This window comes from Pezoporus flaviventris, unplaced genomic scaffold, assembly GCF_033815535.1.
Source record: "Pezoporus flaviventris isolate CSIRO_AGI_PZ_B2104156 unplaced genomic scaffold, CSIRO_AGI_Pfla_v1 ptg000001l, whole genome shotgun sequence".
In the NCBI taxonomy this organism is placed as follows: domain Eukaryota; kingdom Metazoa; phylum Chordata; class Aves; order Psittaciformes; family Psittacidae; genus Pezoporus; species Pezoporus flaviventris.
The window spans coordinates 55919511-55938574 of NW_026892549.1; the positions used below are offsets into that span (position 1 = coordinate 55919511).

A 19064-nucleotide genomic window follows, 5' to 3' on the forward strand; every position below is an offset into this window, starting at 1 on the left:
CAGCAAAGGCTTCTCACACACGAGGTATGGCACATACTGGTCTGGAATGAGAGGCACAGTTGGCCAACATGCACACTACCAAATTGAAGTGGAAAAAAAGATAAAAGCACAGCACTGAATCCTGGAGTTTGTTCTGTTCCTCAATCACTACCCTGGCCATCAGTATTGCATTTATTAAGCAGGTTTAATAAAAGTTTAATAAGGTACCTGATACAGTCAGTTTTAAGCTGCTAAATCATGACAATTTCCAATTAGTCACAGTATCTTAGAATCAGCCAGGTTGGAAAAGACCTTTAAGATCATCATATTCAACATTTACCCCAGGTGATAATTTAAATACATTTGAGTAACGGAGATTTTATTCCTATATGAAAGAGAATAACATAAGCACTGTTTTAAAGAAGAAAGCATTCATATTATGTTCCTTCCCCAAGTCATTATTTAATACACTAAAATCTAAGGATGACAAAGACAAAAAATTACTTGGGGGGAAATAAGAGGAGGGCAGAACCCCCTTCAGCAGTTCACAATTCCAGATTCAAGCACTGTCAGCCTGCAGTTAGCATGACTGCATAAGTTGCTACACGTACATTGCTACAACAGAGGCTCACAGCACACAACTGATGATAGCACCCACAAAGTGATGCAGGGCCATGATTCAGGATGCTGATCTGAATGAACACTGAGCGCTGCGCGTATCAGCGCAGAGATGCGATCACATTAAGCTGCTCTTGGCCTGCCCCACAGGAAGGAAATACTTTATTTGCTCAGGGACATTTCTCCCTTTCAAAACTGCATTTCTATTCATGAAGAGGGCAGCAGCAAGAAAACAGGAAAAAAGAAAAGAACTGAAAGGAGAAACATTTCCCCACTGCTCTATTATAAAGAGCCTTCAAAAACATGAGCTATCCAATGAAGTTTTTTAAGGAAGTTACAGTCCTGCAGCCCACTTATTCAGCAGCATGAACACATCCTGCTATGGGCTTAAGAAGAGAACCATGGAATGGTTTGTGCTGGAAGGGACCTTAAAGCTCATCCTGCTCCAACCCCTGCCATGGGCAGGGACACCTTCCACTAGAGCAGGCTGCTCCAAACCCAGTCCAACCTGGCCTTGAACACTGCCAGGAATGGGGCAGCCACAGCTTCTCTGGGCACCCTATGCCAGCGCCTCAGCACCCTCACAGGGAAGAGCTTCTGCCTAAGAGCTCATCTCAATCTCCCCTGTTCTGGCAGGTTAAAGCCATTCCCCTTGTCCTGTCCCTACAGGCCCTTGTCCAAAGCCGCTCTCCAGGTTTCCTGCAGCCCCTTTAGGCACTGGGGCTGCTCTAAAGTCTCCCCTTAAGGAGCCTTCTCTTCTCCAGGTTGAACAAGCCCAGCTCTCTCAGCCTGTCAATGTTAAGACCATGCAAAGGACTACACCAAGGAAGACCAAAGGTGCATTTATTCCAGTAATTTGCCCGATATGAATCTGTTCCGTAAGTTAGCTCTACAACGTCAGGTACATAAGTAAAAATACAAAAGCTATACATGTCAGAAGTTGGGTGGAAGCATAGGAAGGAGTGTGTAGCTCATACACTTGCTTTCGATACCTAACATACCATTTTTGTGTCTCATAAGCTCCCACAGATATTGCTTCCATTCATTTGGCTGGGGTTTTTTGAAGATGGTCTGGTGCAACCAACCTGCCAGCCAAGTAATAGATCTCTGTGACATTTTAATAAGCAGAGGGAGCACTACATCTATCTTTACCCTTCCTCTCCTCTCAGTGTACCACGTATGTGATACCAGGGAACAGCAACATTGATAGAGCTGCTAAAAATTTACTTGTCTTAAATGGTCTGATAAGAGATATTTAGCACATAGTTAAGAAAGAAATAATACACGCAACATTGGCTCTGCACACATAATGTGAAACATAATGCAAGGCCCTACATTTTTTTCCCCAATGGCAAACAACAGCTGTACAACAGGTGGAAACTAATACCTTATTCAAGGAAAGTCCATCCCATTTTTCTAACTATAGACAGTTACAGCACTTTGAGAAGGGTTACAAACGTTAACACAAGTCTTGCACACCTAATGTAACTTTTCGACCCAAAAATCTCCTGTTTTCAAAGTTTTCTCTCTTGCTATTAATCCAAACACTAATCTTGAAATGGATCTCCAACAAGAGTCTGTGTCCACACAGTGTGTAACAAGGCTGTGAGGGCAAGTGGATGAGGAGCTGCTGAGTGGGAATGGGAAGTGTGGCAACCATAGCTGCATCTCAGTGGGATACATCAGGGACAGGCCCCCCATGAATCTGTGACAGTGCATCGACAGCCACAACCCGACTTCCTTCATAGTAACTCTCTTTTTCCTTGCCTTCGTTGCAACATGGGGAGAAGAGAGCTGAAAAGATCTGAGGCAGACAGCACAGCGCCAAGGCACCTCTGACAACACCAGCTCGATTTCCAGACAGGTCCCCTGCAGAAAGGGCCATGTTCCTGTGCCTGTAGAAGAATCACTAGGAAAGATATCAGGAGCGAAGGGGCTGCAGTATATCATGGGAAAAAATCTAATCTGTCCAAAACCCCCAAAGCCGTGTGCAGCCTCAATTATCACCTTCTACCTACAGTTCCCCATTCCAGTCCTGCTAGGGTGTCAAGAACAGGGAAAAGCTGTAGCTGCAGACAAGCCAGTCTTATTCAGCAGTAGATTCCCAGAAAGGGAACATGAATAACAGCTCAAATCCTGCACCTTGGGTCGGGGCAACACCCAGCACAAACCCAGCCCTGAGGAGAAGGACTTGGGGTTGTTCGCTGATGAGAAGCTCCCCATGACCCAGCTTCATTGTGAGCTTGACCCCAGAACCCCCACACCCCCCCACGTGCTGAGCTGCATCCCCAGAGCATGAGCAGCAGCTCAGGGAGGAGATTCTCCTCCTCTGATGTGCTCTGGGGAGATCCCCCCTGCAGCTCTGGGGCAACAGCACAAGAGCGACATGGAGCTGTTGGAGTCAGTCCAGAGGAGGCCACAGAGATACTGCAAGGGCTGGAGCAGCTCTGCTCTGGAGTCAGGCTGAGAGAGCTGGGCTGGGTCAACCTGGAGAAGAGAAGGCTCCTTAAGGGGAGACCTCAGAGCAGCTCCAGTGCCTAAAGGGGCTACAGGAAACCTGGAGAGGGGCTTTGGACAAGGGCCTGTAGGGACAGGACAAGGGGAATGGCTTTAACCTGCCAGAACAGGGGAGACTGAGACGAGCTCTTAGGCAGAAGCTCTCCCCTGTGAGGGTGCTGAGGCGCTGGCACAGGGTGCCCAGAGAAGCTGTGGCTGCCCCATCCCTGACAGTGTTCAAGGCCAGGTTGGACACAGGGGCTTGGAGCAACCTGCTCTAGTGGAAGGTGTCCCTGTCCATGGCAGGGGGTTGGAACTGGATGAGCTTTGAGGTCCCTTCCAACACAAACCAGTCTGTGGCTAGTAACTGGGCATTTCTGAGGGGTTTCTTCAAGAAAGCAGTTTTTATTTAAGATGGTTAACCTATATCAGGTGTTAATCATATAGTTATGAACAATAATTACTATGAGGTCTCTCAACAATCCTACCAAACCACCTAACTGCAGACACAGAACAACTGAAAGCTTGTTAAGTGTTCCCTAAGGGCACAACTGGAAACAGCCCAGCTCAGTCCTCCAGTAACCCACCTGCAGATGCAAGGACTAGCCACTAAGGTAATAAAACACAGAATACCTAATTCTGTGTGAGAGTATCACCTGGAAATATAGTATTTCCACAAGTAATTGAGTGCAATCCTAGATAAAAATAGGAGAAATAATAATATAATAAATATTAAACAATTATAATATATGTAATATATACAATATAATATTAAATAATTATAATACAAAAAAATTATGATAAAATCCAACCCACCTGAACCACAACCAAACAACTCCCCCCAAAATAACCCAACAGGCAGAAACAGGGGGAAGACATAAGAACTACTTTAAGCAGCTCCTTGCTCACTAAAGCTAAGGCTTATAGACTGCACCCGGGGCAGGCAGAGGCGATGCAGCGGGCAGCTTTAGAACACCCCTGTCGAGGGCACCGGAGGGCGCTGGGAGCCAGGCCGGGACCTGCGCGGACCCCACATGACAGGGCCCCCCCCTCTATTCTCACCTTGGCCCTGCCAGCTTCCAGCTTCCGTCTCCACGCCTCCTCCTCCGCTTCCATGGGGGGGGGGGGGGGGGGGGGGGGGGCGAGCGGGTCACGCTGCGGCGAAGCAGAACCCACCCACGCTCCTCACAACCCCCCTATCACACCGGAGCGGACACACAAGTTTCGGTCATGGCCGCTCCAGAGCCTTGTCCCCGCCCATCTGGGCGTCTGAGCCAACCGAGAGGCGGCTCTCACCCTCAGTGGCCAATCAGAGTGCAGGGGCTGGCCTACGCTCCCGGAGCAGGGAGGAAGCTGTGCGGGAATTGGCGAAGCCCTCCAGCCAATACCGAGAACAGCCGTTAGGCTAGCCCAGCCCACCCTGCTTGGTTCCCGGGATGGACAGCGCGCCCTCCGCCGCCGCTCCCGCTGCCGCCGCTTGTTCCCGCCCCCTCAGCAGCCACCAATAGGAAAGGGGCAGTCAGCAGCTCCCCCTGCGCTGAGTGGACAGTTTCAAACGTGCCGCCAGCAACGGCCCCGCCCAGGGACGGGAGGCAGCCAATGGGGAGAAGGGGCGGTTGCCGCGGGAAAGCTCACGCGGGTGTTGCCGAGCAACGCTCAGAGGCTGTTTGGGCGGGTTCCGGGACGGCTGAGGTACAGTTCCGTTTGTCTGCTCTGCAGCTGCTGTGAGCGGCGGGTCCCGGCGTTGATGGCCTAGTTCCTCGCCTTGTTGGAGATAGAGACGTGTTGTTGCGGGATTAACGGTCCATCTTAGTCTATTACTCTTTGCAGCACACCCGGTCTGTCCCCCTGTGTGTGTTCTGCAACTGGGTTTTAGCATCTCCCTGCTTTGTTTTTACTGCGGCTGTAAATTCACCTGTCGAATCCCTTCATCAAGGAAGAACTAGTGCAGGGAGAGTGAACGGCCGGAAGTAACTGTCAGGTAATAAGGGAGAAGTAAGGTGTTCCTGTCTTAATACTGAGAATAATTAACCCTAACAGGTTAATTATATATTATGTATATTATACTCTTAGCATAGTATAATTAACCACTTAACACAAGTGGTGGTTTCTTTGTGTCTTGGAGTCATTAAATCCTACTGAAAAACACATGCTTTAATCCAGTTTGTCACTTGACAGTTCGGAGATACTCTCTTGCTATCTAGCTTATTCTTTCCACAGAATACTGAAATGCAAACATCTTCATGATGTATTAACTCCTTTTCTATCCCTGGACCTTTCTATGGATTTAGCCGTTAGGTTGGGCTCTTCTCTGTGTGGGTTTTTGCTCTGAATTCAGGTACTGCGTCATCCAGGCCATGAGCTGGACCTCTCTGCTCCTGTGAACCGCGTCTGTGCCATCTGGGTTGCCTATGCCTATATCATCCACCATCCAAAAAGAATGTAGGAAGAAACATGTTCTCATTCTCAGAATAAACTATTCTGTATCCATCTCCTGGCCTCCCACATATAAATATGTAAATATTTAAGCATAGACAACAAAAAAAAACTGGAGCAGTGTGTGCTCAATGCTCCAAAGAGAAAGGTGAGGACACTAGGGGCAAGGCAGGGCTGGCACCCCTGTCTGCATCCAGAGCTAAGGTAAAGGTTAAGTTTTAAACCACTGCAAAGATTGCACGGGAGCATACGTGTTGACTTTCCTTCACGACCAATTTTGTTCTTCTAAGAATGAAAGTTTCAGTGGCTAAACCATTCAGGGTCATTAAATGTGACTCGGGTGGACGTTCTCCTGAGACTAATCCTGGTCATCTCTTCCTTTGTCAGTGCTGGTTTATGTGTTTTTCCCGGTAGTGCTGCCATGCCCTCCAACAGCACAGCCAGGATGCTGAGTTTACTCCCAGCCAGTGCTAAGAGACTAAGTCTGAGTTATGAAGTTCCTTAGTGCAAAAGCTTGTGTAATTGGTACCATCTGAGAAGCAAAAGGAAACAAGTAAGCTCAGAGCAAAGAAGTTCCTTAAAAAAGACAATGTGGCATTGATAATGGCAATTTTGTCCAATCAAATATGTCACTTGGAGAAAAATAAATGGTTTAAAATAATACTGCTTGACTTCTTGCTCCAGCTAAAAAAACTGAAATTAATAAGCCATGTTTGTTTGGGTTTTGTTTTATTGTTGTTTGAGGTTTTAATAACCAATACATGCATTGTATCTTCTTATATCCCTGTCTATTAAAATGTCGGGATTTCGAGTGCTAGTCTAATTGAATTGACTCAAGTAGAAGTATGTGAAAAGGGTCCTAAGATCAGGCTGGCAACAAAACCATAACAGAACTCTGGGAGCTGCTGCAATCTATCTGCAAATAAATGGGCAGTGCTTGCAGACTAGTGGTTTGCCATGGTCATATAAGAAGACAGTAATAATGTAGTGAAGTATCATGTACATATCATATATGATTAGTGTTGTGCACTTAATCATAATTAAGGTAAATAAGGAGACTTACTTGCACAGTTGCATGACAGAGCATGAAATAACTCTTAATTGTAATGTTTTATTCACATGCTTAGATTCAGATGTACATAGCACATTATTGCAACACATGAGGGTGCTGAGGCCCTGGCACAGGGTGCCCAGAGAAGCTGTGGCTGCCCCATCCCTGCCACTGTTCAAGACCAGGTTGGACAGGGCTTGGAGCACCCTGCTCTAGCGGAAGGTGTCCCTGCCCATGGCAGGGGGTTGGAACCGGATGAGCTTTAAGGTCCCTTCCAATGCAAACCAGTCTGGGATTCTGTAAGATCCTCTTGTACCATCTGACACATTCTTGACAAGTCATACATTAGCAGTTTGTAAGGTGTCCCTACAGTAGCGATTCCATTGTGGCAAGGCCATCCGTAAGTGCGGGAAAAGCTAGGTTCTTTAGTAGATGTGCTGGAAAGTGTGGTTTTTATCTAGTATTGGATTGTTAACGAAGCAGAAGTTTTTTTCTCTTCCTTTTAGTCGGCTCAGTTGCTTAACACTGGCACTGTATTTTTAATTGAATACTTGTTTCTCTTTGTCAACCTTTCTTGTAACCCTCTATTTGTATTGCAAGGAAGGCTCTAGAAATTTAAATTCTTGGGAACACTGTATGACAGCAGTTGATGGTAAAACATCAGCTCAATATTCAACAGCAGTCTAAAAGTCTATTTAAAGGGTCAGCAAACTTGTACCTGTTGTGGTCATCTGGAGACACCAACATAGCTTCCTTTACTACCTCACTGCCCAAATGCTGCCCACAACCCTGGTCTCCCCTTCACAAAAGGGTTTATGAGTTAGGAAGGTAAAGAGAGAAGCAACTAGAATAAATATGAGACTGTGGAGACAGTATAGCCAAGGTATGGTCATAGGTGTAGCTGAAGCAGCACCTTCTGATAGTCACTGATAGCAGAGGCCAATAGGTGGGTATGGGAGTAGTCTGTGTGGGCTCTTGCATTATACCTTCCCAGCTGAGTTATGAGATCAATAGGTAAAGGAAATCTGCTATTTGAGGACAAAATAAACTGATTATTTTGCTTAGAAAAGAGGCATCTGAATGGGGACATGGTACCTAAATGATTCTATGATTCCAAGTCGCAAGGGATGTGGAAAAATGCCTGGAGAGCACTTGTATAAATTTCACATAAAAAATGAGAAGCTTTCCAATAAACTTTTCAGGGATCTAGGATTAAAACAATCTAAATGTAATCCTTTTTTGGCCTAACACTTCAATAAATAATACTTACACAGTTTACTTCCATAACCACTTTTATGCTTAAGATAAATGGGAAACTTCTTGTTGCCCAAAGAATGAGGGATCAAAGATATTGGAGAGAAAAGAAGGAAAATCTATGAGGCTTTTGAAGCACAAAAGTGTACACAGAGTGGTTTCTCAGGACGACTGCTGGCACGTGAGAGGGTCTTCTGCTCTGCCTTATCCCTTAGAGCATTTGCAACCATGCTCTGCCAAAGCAAGCTGAGCCCCAGCTCTGACATAGCGCAGCTATTTTTGGGATCCCCATGTCTCGGTTTCGATGACCTATCCAGAGATACCAGCCTGTGTATTTTCAAGGGCAGATTGTACACACATGCTGTGTGGATCACAGCTGGAGGAGGCGATCCTACAGCATCTATCAGTTGCTCCAGCCACCAGCAAGTTGCTCAGCTGCAGTTTTGCTGTGGCCTTCAAATAAGGAGGAGGTTATAACTTTGCTCTCCAGGCTTAAAATATGATACTGAGAATGAATGACTGTTACTTGACTTCTTTCTCATGCTTTGATGTTGTTTTGATGGATGTCACTGTAAAGTGTTGCTGTTTCTTATGCTGGGAGGGCTTTGCTGGGAGATGGAGACACCCTACAGTTTGTTTGGGAGATGGTAAGGAAATGGGTGTTATACCATAGCCTCTCTACTCTTTTACTCATCCAGGGATGAGTTCCAGCTATGCTCCTTAATTTTTTGAGTTTTTAGTTAGTACCTGGGGATGAAAACTTGTATGAAGAACTATGTCAAAAGTCCCTCTACAGTGAGATAAATGTTGTTATCGTGTATCAATCAGCAAGATCATAATCTGGTGCCTATCAATGGTTTTATGTTGAAGAACCATTGGCTTTTCTTTCTTTTCTTCCTGCCAACTAATGTGCTGGGCATTTGCTTTACAAACGGTAAGTAAACTTCTACACCTGGAGATTATCTTCTTTATGTTGTGGATTGACACTACACACTTAGCAGCCAGGTTACAGGCACAATACTCTGAGCTACTTAGAGGACAATAGCAACAGAGAGGGCCGGGCTTAGTGACAGTTAAGACAAGCAAATATTCACCCTTAGTTACCTTTCTGTGATGTTGCAATTTGCAGCAAAAAATGCATTGAGAGAAAGGGCAGAAAAAGCTGTGCCTGTGATCCTGTGATGATCATCTGTACTTTTACCTGGGAGGGAAACCAAAGCTTTTCTCTTCTTCCTTCATTTGCTCACAATCTGATTTTGTTTCTTTTTTTTTTCTAATGGAATTATTCTGTGAAGATCATGGAGGGGAAGAAATGAGGATTGAAAACCTCTCTGCCTTTGCTTAGCTTTTTAACCTGTTCTTGCCTGCCTGCTCTTCCAGGAGACTACTGCAATGGCAGATCCTTCAGTGGTGGACCACTTGACACGACTGAGACTCAAACTCCTAGAAAAGGTAAGGGAAAATCTCTGCAGTGGTCACTTTTGTTCTTTGTTTTATTCTTGCATGTTTAAGCATTAACACTGTATTTTAAATAATTGTATTTCTGCTGAGATACAAAGAGGATCTGCAGCCAGTTGAGAGCCTCTTTCTTCATGCAAGCAGAGGCAGACCAATGTGCAGTGGTGCTACAGTCACTGTCACTTAAATAACATTGTACAATTTTGCAATTTCTTCATATGATCCAGCTCTCTGCCCTATAGAAGAAGTGATGCGTAAGTCTCCTGATTCACCATGCTGTCAATTTCCAGATCTGGGATAGTCTGGCCAGTTGCAAGCACGACTATTCTTTTACCATAACTAGATTTGTAGTGAGACATTTCATACTTCTATGAATGCTTCTTGTAGCTGTCACTAGCTGTGATTTAGCAGCTAGAAAGCATTGCTTGTCTCTACTTCTGCTTTATTTCCTCCGTCCCAAACCTATGCCTGTAAGGTAGGGTTGTGAGCTTTGCTGCCTGACTCATAACCAGGTCTTGTGGTTTTACCAACAGAGACTAGAAAATGAACAGGAGAACCTAGAGAAGATGGAGTCGCCTCTTCCAGCTGCAAGTAAGAGACTCATTTGTTCTCATTATGAACGTAATATGGGAAGGGCTTAGTGATGTTCTCAGACCACACCAGATTATCAAATCTCCTCCCTAAAAGCTGCCTACATTTATCTTTTGAATTTCTTCATCTGTTTATTTCTGACAAAAGGAAGTGATCAACCAGCTGAACACTGACATAAGAATGACCTCCTGCCTGGGTGTGCTCTGCAGGAGATCCTACTTATGTTAGCTCTTCTACCTAGGAGTGAGCCCCTGCTGCAGTCCAGCTGCATGCTTGGCTTTGGTGACCCTGAAAAGGAGTTGTTAGGATGGCTGTGTGTCTTCAAGGGATCTAGGCAGGAGGAATGGTCCACTGCTAATGCTGCTTTGCACCTTTGAATGTGACCACTGCAGCCTTGTGCAGACCAGAAATGGTTGCCAGTATAAAATAATGTGACTCAGCTTATGAAATAAATTGTTATCGTGAAAGAGTTGGTCTTGAGGGCTGTGCTGATAAGAGCTGGGAACCATTTTACCGGAAAGCCATGCACGTATAGTGACATCCTGACTTTGGTTTGGGCAGAGAGGTCAGGAATCCCAGCTTTCTTATAAAAATTGGAAAGCTTAGAGAAATCACTATATAAGTTAGTGAATGGCTCAAAGGTGATGGATTAAGTGTCTTTATGAAACCCTTCCAAAGACTATTGTGATGTTTCATGTACAAGTAATATGTTCCCTACAACAATATTCCCTGGAAGCTACACATGCCATGTGTGGTACGTTCATTTCTTTGCATGACATACACACTAGTTGTATTATCTATGGATTAAGGGCTACCAGTACACAATCAGTAATATTTCTAGTTTGGCCTCCAGGCTCATATCCATTGAGCTGATACACAAATAGTTGGAAACTTTCAATGCTGAGGCCAGAAATGAGCAATTTATTTACCAGCTTAGTTTCAAAACACAAAGTGATGCTTTTCAGAGCAGATGCTCCCAATGGATGTGAAAATGTCCTTGCTTATTTTCGCTTCAAGCAAGTTCCAGATCAGCTGTAGGTGGGAAGAACTGAACAGAAAGTTGGTTCAGAACAAAAAAGAAACAACAAAGGTGACATTCAAAGCTGCGTTTGTTTGGATGTGTCACAACAAACTTTCTTTTAACTTTCCACAATCATCCTGTGCAAGTAGAGTATTTGTAGAACATTTACAGCTGAAATGAGTTTGTAAGCCAGGAGGTTAAAAAGGGGCTTTAGAGAGTTTATTTTATGTTGCCTGCTGGACAGCTGTGTCTGCATGTGGTATAAAATCATTATCCCTTCATGGATTTGACAAGAAAAGTAGCCTAAAGCCTTTTGTGGAAGAAGTCAAGCTCTCTTATAACACCTTTGTCCAAAATCTCATAATGTAAGTGCTATAATAGCTCTGTCTTTGTGATCCTTTGAGAAGATAATGGCCTTTTCATCCTCCAGGGAACAGATGTGAGGATATGCTACAAAGTGCCTTAAGGCGAAGGAAAGATCTCTTGCAGGAGCTAAGGGTAAGAGCAAAAACAACAGAAAGGGTCAAGTTATCTGCACATCCACTGCTGAAGTGGATTCAGTTTTTTCCTGTCCTTTAGTTCTTGAGCTGGGGCTTCGAGCAACCTGCTCTAGCGGAAGGTGTCCTTGCCCATGGCAGGGGGTTGGAACTCGATGAGCTTTAATGTCCCTTCCAACACAAACTGCTCTATGATTCTACGATTTCTAGTTTTTGGAGGGTACTTACCATTAATGAAACACTTTTCCAGGCTTTTGTCAGGTTGTTCCTCACTTTTTTACCCCATTGCTTTTTGCTTGTGCTGAAAACCGTATGGCTTCAAGACATGTGGGGTCATGCTCTTCGTGCAGTGGTCAATTGTGGTCTGCCCATCAGACACAGGATGTATCTGCAGCAGTGATTCCGTGAGCAAGGCTGTGCTCTGCTGCAGGCTCCAGGGGCTAATCCCATTTATTTCAGAGAGTGTAACAATCCTGCCTGCCTTTCTCTGACCAGGTTTTCTTTAGGAAGATACTTGATTTTTCAGGAGCAACGCTTTCTGGAAGAGCTTTCGCAGCCCCCTGCACCAGCTGGAGGACACTGTCACAACCACAGAGCTGCTGCCCCACACATCTACCAGATACCTTTTCCAGCTCCAGAGGAGCCACCAAGGATTATCCAGCAGATGGTAAGGATCCTCTCTCCTATGAAACACTGCTATAGTGCTGTGCCAGTCTGAAACAACAGCTGCTTGGGAGCTGTATGGAAAAGTTAATTTCAAGGGAATGCTACACCTCTTGCTGTTATATGGGACCCTTACTGCCCTAGGCAAAACGTACAAAGAAAGCACAAAATTCACAGTGGGAATGATTTATCACAAGAAGGAGGTAGCAGGAGGAGTGGGAGAATTGCCCACACTCTGCTGTGGTAGGCACAGCATGACCTAAACTAGATGTCCCAGCACCCTGTCTAGCCCAACCATAACAATGTCCAGTGCTGGGGAATCCACCACTTCCCTGGGGGGATTATTCCTTGTGCTCCTTGTGAAAAAATTTCCTCTTGTGTCCAACCAGAATCAACCCAGGAGTAACCTGTGCCCATCACCCCGTTTTTTTTACATATGACTCCTAGTAAGAAAGGAGTCTCCATCTTCTTTGTAGCCACCCTTTAAGTACTGGAACATGGTGATAAGGTCTCACCTGATCGTTCTTTTCTCCAGGCTGAGCAGTCTCAGCTCTCTCAGCTGTTCCTCATAGAGCTTCCCAGCCCTTTGTGACCCTTCTCTGGACCCTCTCTAGCCTGTCCATATCTTTCATGTAGAGCAGGGACCTAAACTGAACACAGTATTCCAGGTGTAGCCTGACAAGCACTGAGTGGAGTGGGATAATGACATCTTTATCTCTGCTGGTGATGCTCTTGTTGATGTTTTCCAGCACCGTGTGGCTTGCTTTGCTGCAGCAGGATACTCTTCACTCATGTTGAGCTTGTGTCCACCAGGACCACCAGGTCCCTTTCCATAGAGCTGCTTCCCAGCCAAGTAGATCCCAGCTTGTGCTGGGATATCACAGGAGACAATGTCCAAAGCCACACTGAAGTCCAGGCAGACGATACCCACTGCTCTTCCTTCCCAGAGATAAGGAAGTCAGACAAATCCAGTAGCAACTTCTTCCTTTTCCTTTCTTTTCCAGATGCCACCTCAGCCTGCCACCATCATCCAGCAGCTACCTCAGCAGCAGTCTCCTCTGATCACACAGATTCCCCCTGCCCAACCTTTTGCAGCCCCCCGCTCTGGAAGCATTAAAGAAGGTAAAGTATCCACCTGGCTCCCACTGTCCAGGCTGGAGAGGACGGGGAGGTGCCACAGCAAGTGGGAAGGGACACAGGACAGCATCCAAGCTAGTCAGTGACATGCTGTTTTGTGACCAGGCTGCTGCTGGAGCTGTGGGAATTCCACCGGGATGTATGTATTAGATATCATTTCTGAGAAGCTTTCAGATAAATTCTTATCACTAAAACAAGAAACAGGGACTACAAACATGGCAAAGCCAGATGAAGCTACCAGGGAAGCTTGGGAAAGCAAACCAGCTCAAGACATGGCACTGAGTAATATGAACAAAGTCAAACTCACGTGTATGGATGATTCCAAAACTACCAGTCAGGTTTCTAAAACCTGGTTTTATTCCTTTCTTTTTTTCCTCCCTTAACCCACGGCTCAATCTCCTCAAACAATACAGGCTTTTGTTAAGCTCCGTGCTTGGAAACAAGACAGAACAGCTAAAAGCACCGTTCCAAATATAGTGCAATGCCAATAAAAAGTTTGTTTCTAAACATAGCTGGATGCTACTGGGAAATAAGATATGAACAAAACCCTGGGATGATTTCCCTGGCTCAACCTTCAGCCAAAGGTTTCTTCATCCCACAGAGAAACCCTCATTCACAAAACTGCAATTTTTCTTACCTCTTTCTGCCTGGAGTTTTAAATCAGAGTTTATTTTCATAAAGAAAACAGTCCCAATTCATGCATGACTCTGCTGAAGCTGATAGATGTGAGCTACTTCTGGTATGACCACAAAAAGGACAGTTGCGTTGATTTTGTTTTCCCTCTTTCTTAATTCCCCCTCCCTTCTCCCCCCACTGCACAGGTCATAGAATAATAGGAGGGTTTGGATTGGAAAGGACCTTAAGATCATCCAGTTCCAATCCTCTGCCATGGGCAGGGACCCAGAGACCATAGTTAATGGATTTGACATGCATGCAGTGGACTCTCAAGGTGGCACTGCGATATCATATAAGTTTGAGGAAACCTCTCAGTGACTGTGGGCTGAAGCAATGGATAGCACTGCAAGGAGCTGGTCCATGCTGGAGGAACCAAGAGGGCTCTGGTGCTCAGCCCATCTCCAGCATAGCCAGTAGGGTGGGCTTGCAGGGAAACTAACAGACAGAAGATGCTCAACAGCAGCTTTCTTGTAGAAGGGAGGAGAAACAGGGAAGCTAGTATGAACAGTCTTATTCATAGACATGAATTTTGCACTGCTTGGGTAAAGAATGCTAATATTCATGTTGATCGTAAAGGTCTTTTCCAATCTAGTTGATTCTGTGTGTCTGTTTCAGCTGATATGTCTTGGTTGCAGTGACTAGTATATATAGCGGAAGGCACTTCTTCTCAAGGTGCCTTTACTGCTTGTCAGCTGCTGCTAAAGTTCTTACTTTTTTCCTTGGGGTGACCTCTTCCCAGATATGGTAGAGATGATGCTCATGCAGAATGCTCAGATGCACCAGATCATCATGCAGAACATGATGCTGAAGGCTCTGCCGCCAATGCCATTCACACAGCCTGCTGGAGCCAGCCCTCCCCTGCTTCATTGTGCACAGCAGGTAACAACAGTGCGGTCTGAAGGGCATCCTTGCTCCCACAAAGCCGTGGCTGATCTCCTTGAGATGCTTAATAGGTGTGCTACTGAGCTCTGAAAGGACAGATATTTTGGGGTGTAGATCCCTATAGGCTTATTTCCAAAACACATCCAGTGCCTGATAAGAGGTAGATGATTTTGAACACATCCTTTGGTGCCCAATTCCTAAGCTGTTTATGAAAAGGTGATTTAGCTCCTTAGCACCCTTTAAGTGCTTTGGAAAAATGTATTTCTAGACTCATCTCTGTGGCATTTATTACCAGAGAAACAAGGACAGATGATTGCTGGGGAGGAGGGGATGTCCCAGTGTCGCAGAAAGTTAGGTATATTCCCTGCCCTTCTTTTTCCAGGCTAACTATGTATTTCCCTGTGCTGTAAGTCACATTCGTTTTCTTTTTCTCAGATATTAAGGTTATTGGGTTCTGAGAAATAACTCCAAAAGTCCTACAGCCTTTGGCCAGCTCATTTGCATCTTCGCCACATGCTGTTTGTAAACGCCCCTGAGCCCTGAGTTTAACAGAGGGGTAGGAAACACAATCCTCCTCCATAACCCATCCCGTGGCCTGGAGGGAGCTGACGGGTTTGTGCATCTGCTGGGACAGAAAGCCTCTGACAGCAGCTGCCAGCTCTCACATTTCAGGGCACTGATGTCCCAGGAGGCCACCTGAGGAGCAGAGCTGGCCTCATCAGCTGTGGTGCAGGGTGGACTTGCTGTGGGAATGGCAGAGCTGCACCAAGCATTGCCTCGCATGGAAGTCCTTTTCTATTTCCCTTACGTTGTGCAGTTTCTGGGTTTGAATAGCCTGTCCCCCCATGCTACTGGGGAGATGTCTGGGCAGATGGTGGTGCTGAGAGAGACAGTGGACACATCTGCAGCTTTCTGTGTCTAAAGGAAGGTGACAGGGGAAAAGCATGCATCCCTCTGGTTCCCACCTTCCTCCCCAGCCCATCCTGTCACTGTGTGTTTCCCTGGTGTAGACCAGTGAGCTCAGTGTGAATGCCTGTGAAGGACAGGTGGAATCTGAAATCACCAAGTGTTTCGCTGGACCTTCTATGTTGGAGCCTGCAAGACTCATCTCCAGACACATCCTTTACCAAGGGCTGGCCAAATGGGAACCCAGCCCAGCAGCCAGGGACACTTCCCATAGGGGCACAGCTTTCACGTATCACCCTTTGTCTCTCTACTGAGGACCTGCAGGTTCCTGCTCCCCTGGCTGTGAAAGCAGACAGGCCCAGGCCATCCGTGGTGCACCACCACCACTATCCTGCTGCAGGGATTCTCCCAGTGCCCCATGAGCAATTCCCATCCACATCCACGGCACATCACTGGACCAGCAGCACGATCCCTGCCCTGCCCACGTAAGTAAACAGGGAACCGTAATGTAAACTTTTAGCCCTTCTGTCCTGGTTTTGGCTGGGATAGTTAATTCTCGCCCTAGTAGCTGGTGCAGTGCTGTGGTTTGGGTTTAGTCTGAGAACAATGCTGATAACACACTGATGTTCTAATTGTCGCTGAGTAGTGCTTACTCTGACCAAGGACTTCTCAGTTTAAACCACACCACCTTCCTTCCTGCACAGATGGGGGTAGCAAGGTAGACCATGTAGTCCTTTGTGGTTCTTCACTAAATCCAGTCCTGAATATTGTCTTTAATGCAACAGTGGCCTTGAGGCAGATTAAATAATGATTTGATGTGATTAATATTACAACTTGAGTAATTAACCCTTGCTTACTGTGGAATAAATGTGAGGATCGGACAAGGTCTACAGATGATACTAATCTGTGTTCCTGCCACAGAGCCACAGCCCACCCAGCAATTACCATGGCTATTTGGGGTTTGGTTCTCCTTGTGAAGCCGGCAGGGACCTGCTAAATAAGGCCTGCATGTATTTTCTGTTCAGGCTAATGTAAATCCAGTAGGATTTACATTCTTACAACACTGCTGAGGCCTTTGCTAATCAGAAATTCCTGGGGAAAAACCCTACCACCAAGAAAAATGGTACAAAATGAGGAAAATACTTGGAAATAAGGCTGAGCCTTCGGGGTAAGCATGGGGACTCACTGTTACATGAGTGAGAACAAAGCTTCTAGTTCTGTGCTATGGCTCTTTGTGAAGGACAGGATGGAGCAGCTGCATCCTCAGGCATAAGTGCCCTGCTGACAGGGGTATCTGTATAACCCCCTTAGGATGGGATTTGAATTCCTGAACAGATTATTTACCCAATGGGATTATAAGGGATAAACATTCAACCCATTTCACTTTTGCATGGGTTTGTAATCTGTACCACTAAAGATCTCTTGGTTCCTTCAAGAATAGTACCCTTAGCTGTTAGCAGAAATCAGCAAAGGAAGATGTTTTTGAGCAGCTCTGCACTGAAGCTGGGCTGGTTCAACCTGGAGAAGAGAAGGCTCCTTAAGGGGAGACCTTAGAGCAGCTCCAGTGCTAAAGGGGCTACAGGAAACCTGGAGAGGGGCTTTGGACAAGGGCCTGTAGGGACCGGACAAGAGGAATGGCTTTAACCTGCCAGAACAGTGGAGACTGAGACGAGCTCTTAGGCAGAAGCTCTTCCCTGTGAGGGTGCTGAGGCGCTGGCACAGGGTGCCCAGAGAAGCTGTGGCTGCCCCATCCCTGGCAGTGTTCAAGGCCAGGTGGGACACAGGGGCTTGGAGCAACCTGCTCTAGTGGAAGGTGTCCCTGCCTGTGGCAGGGATTGGAGCAGGATGAGCTTTAAGGTCACTTCCAACCCAAGCAAGTCTGGGATTCTGTGATTCTTCATTCTTCCTGTTCTTCAGCTACCTTCCACCACGAGTTATAAGATCTGACACATCTACACTGTGCTTTTGCAGCTGCAGGAAGCATGCACTGATGCACTGTTGGGTATTACCAAACACAGTAAAGCCATTTTTCTTTTTGCAGGTGGCCCACATACTGACAGAACATGTTCCTCTCAACTGGACCATAGCATTGCTGAAGTCAACCTGTATTTGAACAGTTCTCTCTGATTGACAGCCTAGTGTCAGTAAGACTGCGCATTGTTGGTATAGGAAGTAGCAGAACTCTGCCCTACCTGTGTGAACTGGCTTCACACGCTGCTTGGATAAATAATTCTCAGTGATGAAGAGCAGAAGGAAATCTGCTCCTGCAGAGTTTGAACACTGAGGTGCAATAAGTGCGGTCCATGTTTTGAGCCCCAGGAGGGCTCTGATTCCCCATCTTTCCCAAATCTCATAGTTACAAAGCTGGCCAAGGCTTTCTTCCCAAAGAGCAATTGGAAGCTAACTTAAGCAGCTTAGAATTGCATATATTTGTTTCATTATTTCTCAATCTTTCCCTCATATAATCAGGGTATAGACTTGATTTAAGCACACAAAATAAAATCTTGTGGTTCATGAGTGTTGGCATGTCTTTTGCTTCAGCAACATAAATCAACTTCTCCCTTCTTTACTCATGTGGTTCATGAATGTTGGCATGTTTTTCGCTTCAGCAACATAAATCAACTTCTCCCTTCTTTACTTTTCCCATTGATTTTTCATAGGACAGCCTTTAAGCTGAGTTCATGCTCTCCTGGTATTTTTGTTTTCACCTAGGACTCCTTGGAAGGCTCACTGAGAGTCTGAATCAAGCAATGCTTTTTCATGCTCTCAGCAGTCTGGTGGTGTTTTAACACAGAAAGATAACTCATGCATTAATAGCACTTTCTCCATGTCTTCCCACCTTCTCCTGTGTGTAAAGTGCAGAACATCTTGACATTGGTTTTACCTGGTGCAGTCTGTGAGTGAATCTAATGTGAAGATCACCCCAAAGGAATAAACTATTTACTATGTCAAACCTACCTTGCCCTTTGCCCTCTCTGCTCTGTGTTCTTTGCTGGGGGGTGTGTGAGTCAAACAGATAATGTGGATCAATTCACTGCTGTGTAGATCAGAGAAACCCAATGGAAGGTCTTCAGTGGAGACTCATCTGGATGCAGTGCCAGGGCCCATGGGCATTAGCAGCCTCTAACAACCCCAGCCAGCCCCATGGGGGACTCCCGCCCCCTCAAAGGCCAGCAGTCCCTTTTAAGCTTGGGCCTGGGGCTGCTGTTGACACTATCCTTTCCATGCATGGTACCACACGTTAGCACTATGGTGTGGTGCTGGTGTGCTTCAGGAGCAGCCATCCCTTGCTGCACTGGGAACCAAGATGTGCAGTGGAGAGTGATGTTATGCTTGTGCATGGATTTGGCCTTGCTCCTTTGAGACAAACTTGGTGTTTCAGGCTGTGCATTGCACAGTT

At 46.0% G+C, this 19064-nt stretch overlaps 2 protein-coding genes across 10 annotated transcripts in view; one reads left to right on the forward strand and one right to left on the reverse strand.

The window, feature by feature from the left end:
- PCNT (pericentrin) overlaps positions 1-4218 on the reverse strand; it is an 89004-nt gene extending 84786 nt beyond the window's left edge. For 5 of the 6 annotated variants that reach the window (XM_061458448.1, XM_061458432.1, XM_061458444.1 and 2 more), the window contains exon 1: positions 4156-4209. In XM_061458448.1, the coding sequence (XP_061314432.1) occupies positions 4156-4209 (54 nt within the window). Of the gene's footprint in view, positions 1-4155 lie in introns of all 6 variants that reach the window. The other variant, XM_061458423.1, reaches the window with a different exon arrangement.
- A 750-nt stretch (positions 4219-4968) lies between these two features.
- CUNH21orf58 (chromosome unknown C21orf58 homolog) lies at positions 4969-18171 on the forward strand. Of its 4 annotated transcripts, none has more exons than XM_061451071.1 (9): positions 4969-5074; positions 9215-9286; positions 9826-9883; positions 11335-11402; positions 11928-12068; positions 13069-13186; positions 14616-14755; positions 15980-16149; positions 17706-18171. In XM_061451071.1, the coding sequence occupies exons 2-9, from the start codon at positions 9227-9229 to the stop codon at positions 17719-17721; spliced, it is 771 nt and encodes a 256-aa protein (XP_061307055.1). In that variant the 5' UTR covers positions 4969-5074; positions 9215-9226; the 3' UTR covers positions 17722-18171. The 4 variants fall into 4 exon arrangements, with proteins under 4 accessions (XP_061307055.1, XP_061307003.1, XP_061307115.1 ...); XM_061451019.1 differs by having other exon boundaries at positions 5025-5074; positions 9130-9286; XM_061450937.1 differs by lacking the exon at positions 4969-5074 and having other exon boundaries at positions 8742-9286.
- The last annotated feature ends 893 nt before the right edge of the window (positions 18172-19064 follow it).